At 38.2% G+C, this 20,034-nt stretch overlaps 1 protein-coding gene across 1 annotated transcript in view; it reads right to left on the reverse strand.

Moving 5' to 3' along the window:
- ERP44 (endoplasmic reticulum protein 44) overlaps positions 1 to 20,034 on the reverse strand; it is a 94,459-nt gene that overhangs the window by 49,000 nt on the left and 25,425 nt on the right. The window contains exons 2-4 of the mRNA XM_021691440.2: positions 9,421 to 9,493; positions 6,986 to 7,025; positions 2,472 to 2,587 (exon numbers count right to left, since the gene is read on the reverse strand). Coding sequence (XP_021547115.1) covers positions 2,472 to 2,587; positions 6,986 to 7,025; positions 9,421 to 9,493 — 229 coding nt within the window. The remainder of the gene's footprint in view (positions 1 to 2,471; positions 2,588 to 6,985; positions 7,026 to 9,420; positions 9,494 to 20,034) is intronic.

The following is a 20,034-nucleotide window of genomic DNA, read 5'->3' on the forward strand; positions in this document are numbered from 1 at the left end:
TGTGGTGTTACACATACAATGGAATACTATTCAGCCTTAAAATGGAAGGAAATTCTGACACATGCTACAACATGGATGAACCTTGAAGACATTAACATTATGGTAAGTGAAATAAGCCAGACACAAAAACAAATACTGTACGATTCCACTTATGTGAGATTTATCTAGAGTTGTCAAATTCATAGAAATAAAAAGTAAAATGGTGGTTGCTAGGGGCTGGGGGAAGGAGGAAATGGGGAGTTGTTTAGTAAGTGTAGTGTTCCAGTTTTATAAGATGAAGTTCTGGAGACTGGTTGTACAGCAATGTGAATATACTTAAATCTACGAAACTGTACAATTAAAAATGGTAAAAACGGCAAATTTTATGTTCTGTGGATTTTACCACAATTAAAAAGAAAGACACTCTTAAGACACTGGAATGAGAGAAAATATTTACAAATTATGCATCTGAAAAAGAACTTACATTCATAATATATAAAGGGCTCTCAAAACCCAATAAGAAATTATTATACCCATTCATAATTTAACAGCCATGTTAAATTAAATAGACTGACCATACCAAGTGTTGGCAAGAATATGGAACAACTGGAATGCGTCTACTCTGCTAGTAGATATGTAACACAGTACAAATACTTTGGAAAGCAGTTTGGCAGTTTATTAAAAAGTTAAACATAAACTGACCTATGACCCAGGTACTTCACAGCTAAGTTTGTGCCCAGAAAATATGAAAGTATATGTACAAAGAGTTGTACCTAAATGTATATAGCAGCTTCATTTGTAATAGCCCCAAACTGGAAACAATCCAACTATCACTAAGTGTATAAACTAACTGTGGTGTAGAGCCATACAACGGAATGCCACTCGGTACTAAAAATGAACGATACATGCAACCATCTCAAAATAACCAGGCTGAGTGAAAAAGCACCACCACACACATACACACACACACACACACACACAACACAGTATATGATGCCACTTACATAAAATCCTAGAAAATACAAACTAATCTCTAATAACAAAAAGCAGTTCCACGGTCCCCTGAGATTGATGGGGGAAGAAAGGGACCTCAAAGGGGAACAAGAACAATTTGGGGAATGACAGATAAGCTGGTATCTTGATTGTGGTGATGGCTTCATAGGTGTATACATGTGTCAAACATTAAATTATATAATTTAAACTTGTGCAGTTTATCTTAATTATATCTCAATAAATCTCTTTTTAAAAAGAAACAAATCCGGGGCGCCTGGGTGGCTCAGTTGGTTAAGCGACTGCCTTCGGCTCAGGTCATGATCCTGGAGTCCCGGGATCGAGTCCCGCATTGGGCTCCCTGCTCAGCAGGGAGTCTGCTTCTCCCTCTCCCGCTCCCCCCTCTTGTGCTCTTTCTCTCTCTCACTCTCTCTCTAAGTAAATAAAATCTTTAAAAAAAAAAAAAAACTTAAAAAAGAAACAAATCCTACCAAAGAACCACCTGCCTAATAGACATTTCTCCCCAGACCACAGGATTCTTAAGGTCCTTCCAGTTCAAAACCTCTACATTCCAAATGGCATCTAAGGAGTGACCCAGGGGCCACTCTGTCTTACAATCTCTAAAGAGAGTGGAAAATGTGAATAAATCATCAATAAGGATTTCATAATGTCACTTTTAAAAAGTGAAGAATTACACAGAAGGGATAAAATATTTAAAGAGAATACACAAGGGAGAATTAAAAAAACAAAAAGAAGAAAGTTCCTGCCTTTGAAGAACTGACACTGCAATGAGTGAGACAACTAACACACAATGAACCAGAGCTACAAAACACAGCGAGTCTGGGACCATGAGAGAGGAGAGTTCACGTGTGATGGACGCAGGAGGAAACACCACTGCACGCGCACTAACCCAAGTTAGCGAGATTTGTCATGTACACGGAAAACCAAGCTCTGCTGGGACCAGTGAAATCCAAGACGCTGGACTATAAGTGAGTCTACCCTAAGTTTCTCAACACTCTCAATAACTGTAATCTGTAACTACAGCTAATTACACCTCAAAGACAGTCTAAGCCCATTTTAGTGGAATCTTTTAAATAACAGAAACACGAAAATCTGAGATAGTTTTATCTGCAATGACTACAAATGGTATTTTTGTAGGATTCTAAAACTAACAAATCCATTTTTTCCTAAAATTTTATTTCAATTTTATTTCTTGATTTTGGTATTTGCTTTGGCAGAAAACATTGCTAGTTATGATTTACTACCCATATGCTGATTCTACTATATTTTAATGAAAAAAATTACTTTGCAGGCAAAATGCAAAGTAGTATTGTAAGTACATAAAGATTAAATATTAACATTTAACCAAAGTCACTAGAACTTCCATCTAAAGCAGAACATTTTTTTAGCATTAAAAAAGAAAAGAAAGAGAGAGAGTGTTGTGTGTGTGTGTGTGGTGGGGATGGGACAATTTCTTCCAGACTGCCTATTGAGGTACTTACAGTGCTGATCACAATCAACTCTGGCAAACACTACTTGATTTTCATTTGGATATTCTTCCTTAATGACATTAGAAGCTTCCTCAAAAATTGGATGCAACATTTGGCTGAAACGACACCTATGTACAAAGAAGGATACCAATTAAAACTGAAAAGCAGAAGCAATAAAAGCCTATTTCAGTTATTATCCACTGATATGTAGTATATGTACAATAAACAGCTTTTGAGACAATCACATAGTTAATTTAGTCATGGACCTGGAAGCCATTCATTGAAGATGAAGACAATTTTGAATTCAAAGGCTATTCCAATTCAGACTGTACAATTAAAAGATTTTGTTTTTTGCACCTTAAGAAAATCACCAATATTATAAAGCACACAGCTAAGGATCTCTCACAGAGGCCAAGAAACAAGTCTGATATAAGCCCTTAGGATGTATCTCCACTTGGACTTGCAACTACTAAGACTTGGGCATTTATAAAAGAAATTAGCTTTCTCTAAATAATGAACATATTTTTAGACTACTATACAAAATCTTCAAGAGGTTAAGTTTATTGCAAATACTAGACTGATTCACCTGACTAGGTCAATCAAATTTCATAGGCAAGTTAGTATACTAAATAAGCTGCATGAAAAGAATATATAGCATACAATACAATGTTCCCCTCAAAATTTACCCCTAGTTAAAATAAGCTTTCGTATCTATGAACATATTAAATGTATTAAGTTCAGGAGCAAAAATGTGCAACTCCTAAACAAGCCTTCCTATTCATGTTTCTTTCGTCTTTTCTGTTTGTTCTGTTTTTACTTTTAAAAAGGGGCACAAACCCCACAATATTCCAGAAACTTGATACTTCCAATTCTGACTGCCCCTTAATCAGGCCAACTACCTCACAAATATGTTGTAGGTCATTAAAGGGACCTGATAAGAAAGAGAAGAATCAGAATCAGCACATAGCCAGCTGGGTTAGAATAGCCATTCTTGTATGAAAAAGGTACTGAGTATTTGTTAACAAACAAAACAAAACACAACTGTAACTGCTACTCTTGCTTCCAGAGTCCTTTTCCACCAAGGAACTTACTTAAATGAAGCCTGTGAATTCTTTAATCCGCAGGTGATTAGGTTATACCTATTAAGTATAATTCAGCAAAAGTCTGATAAAGCCCATGAAAGGGTGCAAACTGTATCCTTCCTCCTTATTTCTTTTGGTAGATAGCTCCTCTAGCCCACTCACCTGACTTCCTAAGGAGATGTCCTAGAATATATCAAGGAGACACAATCTGTCTTCAATCTCTTGCTTTCAAGTGGCTCTTTCCTCTTTTAGCATTCTTAAATCTCTCCCATCTGGGATAGGTGGGTGGGGTCTGTGGACATCAGGGACCGTGTCTTATTTGACTATGTATTCTAATAAGCATTTCAATATATGTCTGTTAAATGATTAAATTGATAGGATGGAGGAACAGGAAAGGCTAGGTCCACAAGTTTATAGTTTTCTCTTTTTGTTTTTAGAGAGAAAGAGCGAGCACGGAGCATCAACAGCAGGGGGAGAGAGAGAATCCTCAACAGGCTCCGTGCCCAGGGCAGAGCCCAACATGGGGCTCAATCTCACAACCCTGAGATCATGACCTGAACCGAAACCAAGAGTCGGATGCTTAACCGACTAAGCCACCCAGGCACCTCAAGTTTGTAGTTCCTTATAGATTGCTGAAAATAGGGTGCTGGAGGGCAGGGGATGCATAGGGTAGGAACTGATGAATGGTTTCCTGAAGAATCAGGATATGGCCTAGTGAAGAATTAGTGCACAGGCTCCTGGCTTAAGGGCAAGGTAAAGGCATATATTAGGGGCTCCTTCTTTCTGGATTGTGCAGTTTGCTGCCCAGTAAGCATTTAAGCAAAGGTTCATGTTTAAAATAGGATAATTTGAATACCAGAAGGTGCCTGGGAAAGATGAAATAAAAGTTCAACTGCAATATCACCATACCTTCATACACATGTATCCATACATACGGAAAGTTACATTTATAAAACATAACAAAAGCAACAGATCTATTAAAAGGGCCTTAAGGGTCATCTGAATCCAATCTCCAATCTAGTGCTTGAATCCACCCTTTACAAATCAACCAAATGGGTAAAAGTCTTTGCAGGGACAATTTGGGGGTACTTACTAGTATACTTATTAATATGACCTAGTAGGGGGGAGGGGGGAAATAAGCTTCAGAGTCAGACATACCTGAGTTTAAATCCCAGTTCCACCACTTACTAGCCGTATGACCTTTCTGAGCCTCAATTTCCTCAACCTAAAATGGAAATTATAATACCTACCTGCAGGGTAGTTCTGAGCATTAAAAACAATGTACATAAAGAGCGTGGCACATAACAGCATTATTAAGTACCTACTATGTTTCATCAGTCTTTGAAGCAAGCAGTATTTTTAGGCAGCTCCATTAGAGAATTGCTCCTTAAGCTGTGCCACATTCATAACTCCAAGCAGAACTGAGAATCTAGCCTTTGAGGCCACAAGGTATAAATCTATGTCTTATGGTTAATTACCTAAGTTTTATCAGTTGAATGAAAGAGTACTAACTCATGAACAACTCAAGGTGTTCTTTGGGTAATATGCTTTCCCAAATAACCGCAATTAGTCCACATTTCCAATTCAGCTTTTGCAACAAGGTCAGTGGCACATTCTATTTCTCTTTCTTACAACACACAAAATCCCTCAATCAAGAGAACCGTGTTCTAGATTTAACTCTGCCACAACTCTGTCAGGTAACCTTCGGAAGACACTTTACTCCTCTGGGAGTAAGTTTTATTTTTAAAGTGGATCGGACTAGATAATCTTATATCCAATTCTGTGGCTACTGTTACATGTGGACAAACCCAATTTACCTTGGAAAATGCTACCTTGGTTATACACTTTAGAAATGGCATTTTTCTCTGTGTATCTTCAATATTTACTGAAGTTCTTTAAATATCTATACATCATTCATTCAGTAAATATCTATTATGTACTTATCTGCCAAGTACTATGCAGAATGCCTGGGGATTAATGTTGAAAAAAGATAGATATGGTAACTTTTCATAGAGCTAAGGCTGTGGTAGGTAGCCACCAATTAAACTACATCATACAAGTGTTCTGATGAGCTAAGTATGTGGTGTTATGGAAAGAGAGAAAAAGGGTTGGAATAGGGTAGGAATACTGATCTAGGAAGGTGACCTGGAGGAAGTGGCATCTAATCTAAGACTTGAAAGATGGTTAAGACTTAAGTATGTAAATAAATGGGTGAGAGAACAGTGACCCATCCAGGCAGAGAAAATATCATGACTGAAGGTCCAGTGATGAAAGAGTATAAAATATTACAGAAACTGAAAGATGTTCAGTACAACTGGAACAGAATGTGGGAGTGGAGAGAGGCAAGAAATTAAGATGTAGAGGTAGGGTAACTTCAGGTCTGAAGTCACTGGGGACTTTCTAGGCCAAGGTAAGGGACTTCAGACCTCAAGTTAGTGGAACAGCATTTAAGGGTTTTAAGATGAAGTGTAACCTTATTCAGTTTGCACTTTAGGTAGACCACTCTGGCTTATAGAGAACAGAATGGAGACACATAAGACTTGAGGCACAGAAAATAAATTAGGAGCTTTCACAGGAATCTAGGTAAATTGGGCTGTGGCCTGAAGTAGGTGGTGGCAATTAGTAGGTAGTAAGCCTTAAAGGGTCAAATAAGATACAGATTGTCTAGGAATAAGGATTATTAATGTGAGAGTTTCAAGCTTATCTCCAACTCAAGTTCCCTTCTACCTATCCCCATGTCACATTCTTTAACATCTACTACGTGTTTATGCCCTGGTTTTAGATGCTGGGAATGCTGAGTAAGACATTATCTCTGCCCTCAATGTTGGTTTGCACAAATATAAAAGACAAAATAATGTAGTAAGAAAAAGAAAGTGGTATCCAGTGCTATATGAACACAAAAGACAAGGATCTGATTCAGACAGGGGAAGGAGTAAAGGCTTCCTACAAGTAGTAGAAGATACATGTTTAAAAAGTGTCAACAATATATTTCCTCCTACATTTGCCACATCCACATCCTCACCTCCAAATAATGTTTACTTCCTCAGTCAGAAAAATACAGAATTGCAATATGTACGTGTGTGTGTGTGTGTGTGTGTGTGTGTGTGTGAGAGAGAGAGAGAGAGAAAGAGACAGAGAGAGAAACAGAGAGATGCGCTAGCAGGGAGAGAGGATGGATTTGAGTTTTTGTTGCTGCTTTTAAGATGTGGGATAATGGAATCAGATATATTTTTCTCTTAAAATACAAACGATCATGAAATTAAGCTGCTTCCTTTGTGATTGAACCTTAACTGACTTTGTATACGGAATATTGTCTCATGTAAGAAAAAGGCTTCCCCTTCAGCCTTTCTAGCAAAGAAAAATTCACATGCAGCAAGAGAAAAAAACCTAAATGATGCAACTTCACCCCCCACTGCAAAAAACAAAAATAAGATTATTACTTACCAGTCAGCATAAAAATTTACTAAAGCAACATCAGCATTGTCTGAAATTGAAAAACAAAACCAAACAATCTAAGTTAATTGTGTCCACGTAACTGACATAATCAAAGAGATGGTTTTCATCATGATCTTTTTCCTATTTATGTAAAGGCCTGCTAAAAACACACAATAACAATTAAGTTACCTCTAACTCAGAAACCCATATACAGAGTCATGGACAGGTTATATAACCTGCGTTATAGGTTATATAATCCTTTTCCCTATATCCTCCATCTTTATACCTTCATTGAATGAATATAAAACAGAAGGGGAATCAAATCCAGATCAGGAAAGTAAACTTTATACTAAATAGCCTACTCTCATTTAAAACTTCTAAATAACAAAAAATATATTATATGTTAATAAATAAATAAATAAAAGGAAAAAAAAAAAACCTACTAAATAGCCTACTCTCATTAAAAGTGAAGTGGAACTCTAGAGGGGAGGGAGGTGGGGGGATGAGTTAGCCCGGTGATGGGTATTAAGAATGGCACGTATTGAATGGAGCACTGGGTGTTACACGCAAACAATGAATCATGGAACACTACATCAAAAACTAATGATGTAAGGTATGATGACTAACATAATATAATAAAATTAAATTAAAAAAAAAGTGAAGTGGAATGATCTGGATTTGAATAATCCTTTCCCCCTCCGCCCTTAAAAGAGAGAGTGTGAGCGGGAATGGGGGATAGAGGGAGCAGGAGAGAAAGAATCTTAAGCGAGCCCCAAAGCAGGGCTTGATCTCACGACCCGAAGATCATGACCCGAGCTGAAATCAAGAGCCAGATGTTCAACTGACTAAGGAACCCAGGTGCCCCTTGATAATCCATTTTTTGATCTCCCATATACATGAATAACTGAGAATTGGCTCTGCAAGAAAATTCTATTTCACAGAAGAGACCTGGGTAACTAAGCCATTTCTAAAGTTCAGATGTCTCACTAGTTGCAACAAGTAATCTACAACTAATTATGTTGTATTTTTTTTTTAAAGATTTTATTTATTTATTTGAGAGAGAGAGAGTGAGAGAGCACAAGAGGCGGGAGCGGGAGAGGGAGAAGCAGACTCCCCGCCGAGCAGGGAGCCCGATGCGGGACTTGATCCTGGGACTCCTGAGCCGAAGGCAGTTGCTTAACCAACTGAGCCACCCAGGCGCCCCTAATCATGTTGTATAAGATGCACATTTTCTGTTTCCTATCCATTAAACAGCTCTTCTTTGTTACAAAAATAACAGTATCATTTGCATAGGAGGATGTGAAGTCATGAGAAAGATACATTTGTTCCTTTTGCCTAAACTTCATACAGAGAAACTAAACTCAAGTACTCACAAAAATAAAACACAAAGATATTCTAGAATTTGAAAAATGAAAGGAGAATGATTTGTGTTTCAATTCTCTTCTTCCTTTTTTACCTTCAAAGCACTTTTTATCCACTTGCTTCTTCACTCTGAAGCAGTGGTTCACAAACTCTACTCCCTGGACCAGAAGCACCAGCAGCACGGAGAAACTTACAGAAATGCAAATTCTCAGGTGGGGTCTAGCAGTTTCTATTAAAACCTTGGAACCAGGCCTAGCAGGACAGATATTAATAAGTCCTCCAGGTGACTCATGCATGCTAAAGGTTATAGAACCACTGCTCTAAAGAGATCCCATAATATGGGACAGCCTTTTTACCGTTTAAAACCAATTCCAAGAACACAAAACAGTATATGATGTTCAATGAATAACTCCTTTTACTTTTATTATTTTTGGTTTAGTTCTGCTTACATCGGTGGATGCAATGGAGTGCTTTAAAAAAAGAAGAAAGAAATTGTTTATGCATTCATTGTACATTTTCTTAAATCTCCTAAATTACGATTTTCTATCAACCATGTTTTCACCTTCCCTCTACTACTTTTAAAAACAGAAATGTTTCCCCCCCCGAGATAACCGTATCCACAATCGCACTGTCAGCAAACAAAGCATTCAGTAAAACACTTATTTAACTTAACTGAACCAATGACAATAAAAGAGATCAGAGTCGGTAAATTAGTTAAAAGTTAAAAAAGACAAAATATTTCTAGACTGTGTCCTAAGATCATGAACGTTTAGTATCACACAATGGGAACTGCTGGCCTATAAGTAAGCTCTAGCAAAATACTTTATAACAGTGGTAGTTATGACAAGGCAAAGAAATATAACAAGACTGAAAGTTTATCTGTAACACAGGAAAAGAGACTTACACAGTTTAAGAAATTTTACTAAAAATCAAAACCAAAAGTGCTTTGTTAATTCACGAAGCCATGAAGCTAATCAGAATGCCAGCTCCTCAACTGTTCTAATAATTGAGATTTAACTTTGTTTTTGTATATAAACTGGCTCTTTCTAAAGAAGCATACTTTAAAATATCAAGGTACTTACTTAAAATGTCATCTATATTCTCTGTATCAAGACTTGTTATTTCAGTTGTTACAGGAGTAAAAACCCAGGTTACCTGGAAATTTTAAAAATGTGAAATTAATAAATGTTTTCATAAAAGGCAAATAATGAAGAAAGTCTAATAAAAAGAAAATGAAAATTTTTAATAAAGTTGGTTCCACTTGTTATTTACAAAATCACCCATCAATTGGTTTTAATTTTTATTATCTTTATTATTATTCTAACCTTTCACTAGATCAACAAAACAGAAGAACTTTTTTTTTTTTTAAGATTTTATTTATTTATTTGACACAGGGAAAGAGTGAGAGAAAGAGAGCACAATCAGGGGGAGCAGCAGGCAGAGGGAAGGGGGAGGGAGAAGCAGACCCCCCTCTGAGCAGGGAGCCCAAGGAAGGGGGATGGGCGGGCTTGATCCCAGGACCCTGGGATCATGACCTAAGCTGAAGGCAGATGCTTAACCCACTGAGCCACTCACATGCCCCAGAAGTACTAATTTCTAAGCCTAGAAACTGGTCAAATAAAACTCCCTATATTTCCAAATACACAAAAGTGATTGTTTCTCAACAATTAAGAAATTAAGAATTGATTAATTCTTTTAAATTAATATTTCAACAACTTTATGGTGCAACAAGAAAAAATTTACTGGATTATTATCAATTTGGAAAGAATACAAAACCAAAGCTAAGTCTGCTGACTCTATCCTACCATGTTTCTAAGATAAAACAAAATAATAAAGAGAAGAATTCAAGAAAGACTTCAAGTTGTGAACCAAAAACCTTTCCTGCCTCATCTCACATACTGGTAATAACAATGTGTTAAGCGAGAGGCTCTTAAAAAGAGAATGCAAATTTTCTACTTCCAAAACATTGAACCCAAAGTTCAAGTTTATCAAAGAAAATATTAGCTTGCCATCTGCAAAACAAGGAAAAGATAAACTAAACTAGCAACAGTTCACTTCGTTTCAAAAGTAATACTTAGTGAATTTTATTTTTAGGCCCCACCTTTAACACCCTGTGTGTTAACGGAAATCCATTCACTGAACCGTGGCTACGAGTGACAACTAAGTCGGGCCCTGAGGGACTGAAGACTACCCCTGTGCCCCCCCATTTCACAGACACTTTAGTCACAACTGTTACAACTCAAAAAGTGTCTACTTCACCAACAATTCAATTTCTGAATGGTATAAAGAGCCATGTTGATGCTGGCAGGTAAGCAAGCCCAGCTATCTGAAATATTCCTATTAATTTATTATTTTCTTAGAAAAAGCCAAATAGCACTAGTCTTATTTTCAAGTTCCCATACTCGTGCAGCCAACAGTGCACTACTGTTTCTGCTAGCAACCAATAAAGTCTACTCTGCTACAAGTAAACTAGGTAAGTTAAAAATCTCGAAATATTTGACATATGACTAATTTCATTATTTTAACACCCGAAACATTAACTGGAAAGATGAGATTCCCTCATTAGTCATTATTCCCTCACTATCCATATCTCAATGAACAGATCCTTCCCTCACCAGTGTATGACCAGCTCTTGAGAACTGCGTAAACTGTTGAAAGACAAACTGAGGCATATTAAAAATTTTAAGAGTTCATTTGAGCAAAAATCACTTTGAATCAGGCAGCATCCAATCTAAGAGAGAAAAGGAGCTCCAAGGACCTATATAAAATGAAAGGCAGAAGAGAGAAGGAAAAAGGAAGTTTTACTAGGCAAAAAAAAAACAAAACTGGGTTATTGCAAAGTCACTTGCCTTTTGGGGATGGCAGAGGTCTATGAGTCATATTACCAAACTAGTGCAGACCAGGCATTTCCTGGTTGACTGGTTTAAAATTCCATTTCTGGGAGAGTCAAAACTGTAGTAAGTCTTAGTTTGGTAACATGGGGCTTAGCATAAGTAACTCCATCTTGGGCCTGTTGTTTTGTTTTTAACAAAGCCAATTATATTAATACAAGACTTTAGAGTGAACTGTGTTGAAAAATTCAAGAAGGTGATGCAAAAATATTACCATAAAGCAACAAAGTTGGTCATTATCAAAGTCAGGTCGTTAAATAACTTGACAATCATTTATGGAGCATCTACTAGGTACTGAGGGCACAAATGCATAAGGCATGGTATGCTCTACCTTGAGGAGCTCTCCAAATAGTGGTGATAAAGAGGGGAGAAAAATATCAAATACAAATAACCGTCTTCAGTTGTATAATCCAAGGAAGCCCATTTTTGAAGAGGTAGTTATCACCCATCAAAGTTGTTTACAGAGAAATATATTCTAAATTTAACTGTTTTTTACTTTGAAATATTTACATGGCAAAATATTTACATGCCAGATGATAACAAAAATGAGACAACAATCAAATTTGGCTGCATTAAATACCTATTAGTTTAGAAACATGGTGCTAATAAGCATGCAACTGGTAAGACATATTCGGCTAACAGATGTGCTGCAGAGGGCCCAAAGCAAGAAAATGGTCTCTGACCCAATCATCTCTCTGCCCTGTAGGGTGTAAAGGAGGTGTTTTATCATTAACATTTTTATTAATATGCAGTATAAAGGGAAAGACAGGTTGTTTATTTAAATTGTTAGCAAGCTCCACTAGTCTGACAAATTGTTTCTTTTCATGTCAGGCCTAAGCCTAAACAAAATTCTCCCAGAAAAACATCTTTATGTGTCAAATGCTTTAGTGCTTAAGTAAAATAAAGACAAGTAGCTTCTAGACCAGGCAAGTAGCTCTAGACCAGAAAGAGAGAGAGTGTAATCATTCATTTTTTTAAATTAAGACTTGAAATAAACTTTTAAATTTATTTTCTTTAAAAGAAACAACAAAAAGCTACAAAGACATTTTAAATAGAAGATCTTAGCAGACATGGAGAATTTTAGCCTCTAATGATGGAATATTTAGACAACATATGTAAATATACAGATGTAAACTTATTTTTTAGAAGTTGTTCATTCTCTTCAGTTCATTAGCTCTTTTTCTTGCCGAGAAAACTGAGAAGCATCTCCAATCACCTAGAAGTCACTAGAGAATTCCACCACATGCATTTTGTACCAAATATTAAACATTTCAGTCTGAGATGCGTCGAGTGATGCAATCTTGTATAAAAGGCACATCAGTGAAATGTCAAATACTGTACCCTACTTCATTGAAAAAAATAAAGAAGGTGACAGGCTAGCTTTAAATAGGAGCTTCTTCAACAAGTAAAGAATATTTTCTTCCATTAGAAGGTTTTTTAAAATTGAGACATCTTTGGGAACTCTAAAGTTTTCCTTTCTTTCAATTTCGCTGTATCCTCCATGACCACCTAACTGGCTAGTGATGCCAGTGCGCCAGCCCTTATTTCCATAGCATGTCCGAAGCCACCCAGCAGCCAGCTGCTTTTCCCAAAGCACAACCCACAATTTTTCTGCTTTCCCCCCTTTTTTTTTTTTTTTAAAGATTTACTTATTTGAAAGAGAGCACCCACGCTGGGAGAAGAGGCAAAGAGAGAGAATCTCAAGCATACTCTCTGCTGAGCGCAGAGCCCCAAGTGGGGCTCAATCACATGACCCATGAGATCACAACCCATGGTATCATGACCCCAGCTGAGATCACAAGTCAGACACTTAACCCACTGAGCCACCCAGGCGCCCCTCCTCTTCTCCTTGCATACAAGGTTTCCTCTACCTGGAGTGTCCTCTTCTCCACTACCACATAATCAATATTTCAAAGACTGACTTCCTCTTCCATGGAGATCTGTCTGGTTCTCCTGGTCGAAAATAACTCTTTCTCTAAAGTCCAACCTATTCCAGGGGATGGGAATAGAAAAAGGCGAACGTGCACTAGAGGAATAGGAGTTACCGTGAAATTAACACTCTCTCCCGATAGACATCAAGTTAAAACAAGATACAATGAAATACTGATTACATGATAAAAGACAGTATTTTAGAAATAAATTTTGTAAAGATTTTTTGAGTAAGCACTCTCAGTGTCAGGTCAAATTTTAATTATTACAATGTTGGTTTTTTTTTTTTTTTTTAAGATTTTATTTATTTGACAGAGACACAGAGAGAGAGGGAACACAAGCAGAGGGAGTGGGAGAGGGAGAAGCAGGCTCCCCGCCGAGCAGGGAGCCGATGAGGGGCTCGATCCCAGGACCCTGGGATCATGACCTGAGCCGAAGGCAGACGCTTAACGACTGAGCCACCCAGGCGCCCCTAATTATTACAATGTTAACATATATATATGCTATAATGCTAGCACATACAAAATGCTCCGGCACTCACTGCTAAGCCCCAATACTGTTCCTCTTTTGTGAAAACATTAACTGAACAAGACACTAATCCAACAGGATCTTCTTCAGAAGCATGAACTAATGTCAGTAATAACACATACTGGAAGTGATTTATTAAAGCTTCTCTGTTCATAATTATACAAATAAATTAACAAATTTTCCTTGTATATTAAGGCCATCTGAGGGGCTGCTATTCAAATACACCCTTAGTGGGAACCACTATGACACTCCTTAAATTGAGTATTTCCCTTCAATCTAATCTGCCCACAGAGCTCAGACTGATCTTTCCAAATGCTGCTTTGCATACATCAAATCATATGCCACAAGAATACAAAAACCAAACCAACCAAACAAAAAAACCTCCAAGGGTTTTCTCTGTCTACAGTATAAAAGCCTAAATCCTTACCCTGGCATTTAGGACCATCCACAGGCCTGCTTTCCTAAATAACATCTACTGCTCCCAATCCATATCCTATCCTCCAAATAATTTGAAGTACAGAGTAATCACACATTCTAGTGGGCCATATACTCTGGCTTGCTTGAGAATAACCCAGTTTATGCCTGTCACCGTGGAATATTACTAATAGCACCACTCCTTTCAAATGGGTCTCAGTTCGGGCAATAAATTATATGGTCACCCTATTTGCAGGAGACCTTTGGCAACTGAAAGGAATTACAAAAAGCTCCTCACAAATCCCAAACTATTAAGAAGTATATGTTTTCCCACATAATATACAGTAAAAGGAAAAACGGAATGAGAATGAACAGATAATAAAGATGGAATCTGATATGAATGCTGCTGAACCAATTACTAGCCTCACTCACTGACTGAGACACTAAGTTCTTCACAAGGGAATAAAATCAGTAATTTCAAGGGTCACTCATAAACAAACAGTCCAAATCCTGAAGTTACGAATCCAAGAATGCAAGGAGTCTACAGTACATGCGATTCCTAAAATGCATCTCCTTACTCTCCTGCATCCATACCTTGCTGGTACAGCTTGGACCATCCTGCTTGCAATGGCTAGGAAGGGCTATCTAGCTTTCAAGACCCAATTCAAAAGCTATCTTTTCTATGAAGACTCTCCTGATGATCCCAGACCCCGGTGATTTATTTCTCTCTCCTCTGAATCCACAGAGCACTTTCTGGAGGGTGTTAACAGATTATTAATTCACACAAGTTGTCTAAGCTATCTCACCTCCTTCAGGAGATTGAGTACCTTGGAAGAGAGACTGCACCTTATTCAATTTTGTATCCCACAGATCATTTACTACAATAACCCATTTGTATACAGTAAGTACTCAAATATGTGCTAAGTAAATGAAAGAGCAGATGATGTTAATACACTAAAAATTTAGAGGGAGGGTGATGGAGGTGAGAAATGGAGGAAAGAACAGACAACAAACATTTTTTTCTTTTTTTGAGAGAGAGAATGAGTCGGGCGGGCGGGGGGGGGGAGGGGGCAGTACAGGGAGAGGGAGGGAATCTTAAGCAAGCCCTACACTCAGCATGGAGCCTGACACACAAGGCTCGATCTCACAACCCTGAGATCATGACCTGAGCGGAAATCAAGAGTCAGACACTTAACTAGTCTACTGAGCCACCCAGGTGCCCCCCCAACAAACATTTTTCACATGTTTGAGGATAATAAGGTTATCAAATAGGAATAAAGTCTATTAAAACTTGCTTTTAATTATGTAATGGTGAAGAGCATACCACTAGGTGATTATTTACAGAGTTAGATTTAGAGGAAACCTCAGAAGTGATCTTCCTACCTCTTACAGAAAGCCTTCTACCTCACTAAGAGCTGTGCTGAGCTTCTAGTTATACCCTCTCTGGTTCCCCCACAGCTATACTCTGACATGATTTCCAGACACTTCCGCACACAGAAAACCCTCATTTAAGAATAGCTATGTTACACTGGTGGATAAAAATGTAATACTTCTGGGCGCCTGGGTGGCTCAGTTGGTTAAGCGACTGCCTTCAGCTCAAGTCATGATCCTGGAGTCCCTGGATCGAGTCCCGCATCGGGCTCCCTGCTCGGCAGGGAGTCTGCTTCTCCCTCTAACCCTCCCCCCTCTCATGTGCTCTCTCTCATTCTCTCTCTCTCAAATAAATAAATAAAATCTTTAAAAAAAAAATGTAATACTTCTTGTATTGTTTTAAAGGTGTTAACATGAAAATAAAAAATTTAGGACTTTCGGGACCAGAATCTAATAAAGTATCAGGCAGAAGAGGTTTTTAGGTAATATTTCTGCTAGCAAGATTGATAAGTCACAAAAGCATTTATTTGCTAGGCTTTGCTTTAAGTGTTTTATTAGCATATTTTAGTTAATGAGTTTAGAAAACAAGAAGTATTTCCAGCGAATTTGTTTGTTTTAAAGCTTAATACCTTAAAACCTTGTTATTTAAAAAAAAATGGTCCCTGGGGCACCTGGGTGGCTCAGATGGTTAAGCGTCCGCCTTCGGCTCAGGTCATGATCCCGGGGTCCTGGGATCGAGCCCCATGTCTGGCTCCTGGCTCGGCAGGGAGCCTGCTTCTCCCTCTCCCTCTGCCTCTCCCCTGCTCATGCTCTCTCTCTCTCTCTCTGTCTCAAATGAATAAATAAAATCTTTAAAAAAAAAAAAAAAAGGTCCCTAAAGCAGCAGTACTGGCATCACCTGGGACCTTGTGAGAAACGCAGACTATCAGACCCCAGACCTACTGAATCCGAATCTCCACTTTGAGAGGATCCCCAAGTGACTCCTATGTACATTAAAGTTTAGGAAGCACTGCTTTAGAGAGCAAAGCCTCCGACTCTACAAGCAAGCATGTAAACCCATTTTAAACTCTGTACAAATGTTTGTACTCCTCAAATATGAACACAGGCAGGAACAAGTAAGACTAATTTGTGAGAAGTCTGCATTGACATGCAAAATACTGTGATTTTAGAAAAATGTGGAGTCTGTAATCTTATTAGAAATTTACAAAGATGTTAATTTTTTAAAGTATTCTGCCTACTGCCTGAATAGATATTTCTGCATGAAAATTACTGGTATAAAATAGGAACTTTAATAGAGAATGTTTCCTTCCATGTGGCATTACCATTCTCAACTGACATTACATCTGCTAGGCATTCTGCAGTAATAGCTTCGTGTATTTGTGCTAAATCTTTCATTTTCCTGCCTGTCAGGAGAGTCTCAAAGCCCTTTACAAACTGTGTCTCTCCTATAGCAAGAAATAAGTAATGTACCAGGCAACAGCTCTCTTCCATTCTAATCCAAATTGACAAACCAGCCTACTACCTGAAGTCCCGATGCCATGGGATCCAGGCTGTTTCTCCTCCCTGGGGCCACTTCTTGACTCTCAGTTTTGCATTAAGCTGGCAGGCAACAGAAGCATAGAGATTTTCAGTTGGCTGCAAGGAGCTAAGAGATATGAAAGGTCCCCAGAGGAAAAAAGCTGAGGCTGACAAGCACTGTAAGAGCCCTGAAGCTGAGTATCAATCGAGGCACATCTCACTGTTAGTATTCCCAGAAGCATTATAATGAACTAGAAGTTCAAAAAGAGGGGGAAAATAGGACTAAGTATAGAATAACACTGGGAAGCTACATTAACCCTTAAGTTGCTCAGTGATACAACTTTTGGACAAGTGATACAAATTTTGGGCAAGTAGGAACCAATGTGCTTTTATAAAGAAACATTAGAACAATTATAACATTCCTCATTAAGTAAGTCAAGATAGGGTGGGTGCAGACTTGTTTGGGAAAATAAATTCTATACCCCCAAAATAATCATTCCAATATAGGTAATATGATCCCTAAACTCAAATTCTGCCAGTAGAAACAATCATAGAAAATAAAAATAGGGGTGCTTGGGGGGCTCAGTAGGTTAAGGGTCTGACTCTTGATTTCGGCTCAGGTCATGATTTCAGGGCTGTGAGATGAAGCCCCGTGGCGAGCTCCGTGCTGGGTGTGGAGCCAGCTTAAGATTCTCTCTCTTCCTCTGCCCCTCCCTCCTCTCTTTCCCTCTAAAAAATAAAAAAAATAAATTACTGAAATCCGTATTTTTTTCTTGTATATTAGTTATTTGATCATGCATGGATTTCCACGAAAACTGATGCCATTTCACAATGTACTGCAAAGCTTCACTAATCAAAACAGTGTGGTACTTGCACAAAAATAGAGATCAATGGAACAGAATAGAAAGCCCCGAAATAAACCCACAATTATATGGTCAATTAATCCATGACTAGAGGCCAGAGTATACAATGGGGAAAAGATAGCCTCTTCAATAAATGGTGCTGGAAAACTGGAGAGCTACATGCATAATAATGAGACTGACGACTTTCTTATAACATATACAAAAATAAACTCAAAATGGATGGAAGACCCAAATGTGAGACCTGAAACCATAAAAAACCTCAAAGAGAGCATGACAGTAATTTCTCTGACATTGGCTGTAGCAACATTTTTAGGTACGTCTCCCCTAAGGCAAGGGAAACAAAAACAAACTACTGGGACTGCATCAGAATAAGAAGCTTCTGCGCAGTTAAGGAAACCTTCAACAAAGCAAAAGGCAACCTACTGAGTGGGAGAAGGTATTTTAAAAATGATATATCTGATAAGGGCTTAATATCCAAGATATATGAAGAATTTATACAACTTACCACACACACACACACACACACACACACAAATCTGATTAAAAATGGGTAGAGGACCTGAAGAGACATTTTTCCAAAGACATACAAATGGCCAACGGACATTATGAAAAGATGCCCATTATCACTCATAATCAGGGAAATGCAAATCAAAACAACGAGAGGGGCGCCTGGTTGGCTCAGTCGTTTAAGCGTCTGCCTTCGGCTCATGTCATGGTCCCGGGGTCCTGGGATCGAGCCCCGTGTCAGGCTCCCTGCTCGGCGTGAGGCCTGCTTCTCCCTCTCCCACTCTCCCTGCTTGTGTTCCTTCTCTCGCTGGGTCTCTCTCTGTCAAATAAATGAATGAAATCTTAAAAAAAATAAATAAATAAACCAACAATGAGAGATCTCATACTGTCAGAATGGCTAAAATAAAAAAGAAATAACAAGTCTTGGTGAGGATGTGGAGATAAAGGAACCCTCATGCACTGCTGGTGGGAATGCAAACTGGTGCAGCCACTGCAGAAAACAGTATGGAGGTTCCTCAGAAAATTAAAAATACAAATATCAGATGATCCAATAATTTCACTACTGGGTATTTACCCAAAGAAAACAAAAACATTAAATCAAAAAGATATATGCATCCCTACGTTTGTTGCAGCATTATTTACAATAGTCAAGATACTGAAGCAACCCAAGTGTCCATCCCTGATGAGTGAATAAAGGTTATGGTGTGTGTGTACGTGTGTGTGTACTTGCACAAAACAGTGTGGTACACACACACATACACACACACTGGAATATTACTCAGCCATTAAAGCAAAAAAGATGAGATTTTGCCATTTGTGACGACATGGACAGACCTAGAGGGTATTATGCTAAGTGAAATAAGTCAGAGAACGACAAGTATAAAGTCATTTCACTTACATGTCGCCTAAAAAACAAAACAAACAAAAAGCAGAAGCAGACCCATAAATAAGAGAAGAAACTGATGATTACCATTGGGGAGAGGGACATGGGATGGGCAAAATGGGTGAAGGGGAGTGGGAGATACAGGCTTCCAGTTATGGACGGAATAAGGCACAGAAGTAAAAGGCACAGCACAGGAAATATAGTCAATGGTACTGTAACTGTGTTGTATGGTGACAGACAGTAGCTACACTTGGGGTGAACAGCGCATAATGTATGAACTTGTCTAATCACTATGTTGTATACTTAAACCTAATGTAACACTGTGTCACCTATACTAAAAAAAAAAAAAATGATGTTGGGGTGCCTGGATGGTTCAGTCGGTTAAGCGTCTGCTTTCAGCTTAGGTCATGATCCTGGAGTTCCGAGATCAAGCACCACATCGGGCTCCCTGCTCTGCGGGGAGTTTGCATCGCCCTCTCCCTCTGCCTCTCCCCTGGCTTGTGCTCTCTCTCTCTCTCAAACAAATAATAAATAAAATCTTAAAAAAAAACAGTGATGTCATCTGTGTTTTGTTTTCCACCGTATTCTAAAAATGGGATGAGAGCCTAATATAACACTGTACGTTAACTGTATTAGAATTACTTTTAAAAAAATGGGATGAACTAATTTACCTGGCATAGACAATGTAGTTCTCTGACCTTCAAAGAAGAGTCCAAAGCTTTTCAGAACTGGAAGTGATCTTCTCAATGTGTGTAAAGGATTTTTCTCTTAAAATCACCCCATACTCCTCTA

Source organism: Neomonachus schauinslandi, chromosome 13 (assembly GCF_002201575.2).
Source record: "Neomonachus schauinslandi chromosome 13, ASM220157v2, whole genome shotgun sequence".
Taxonomy (NCBI): Eukaryota; Metazoa; Chordata; class Mammalia; order Carnivora; family Phocidae; genus Neomonachus; species Neomonachus schauinslandi.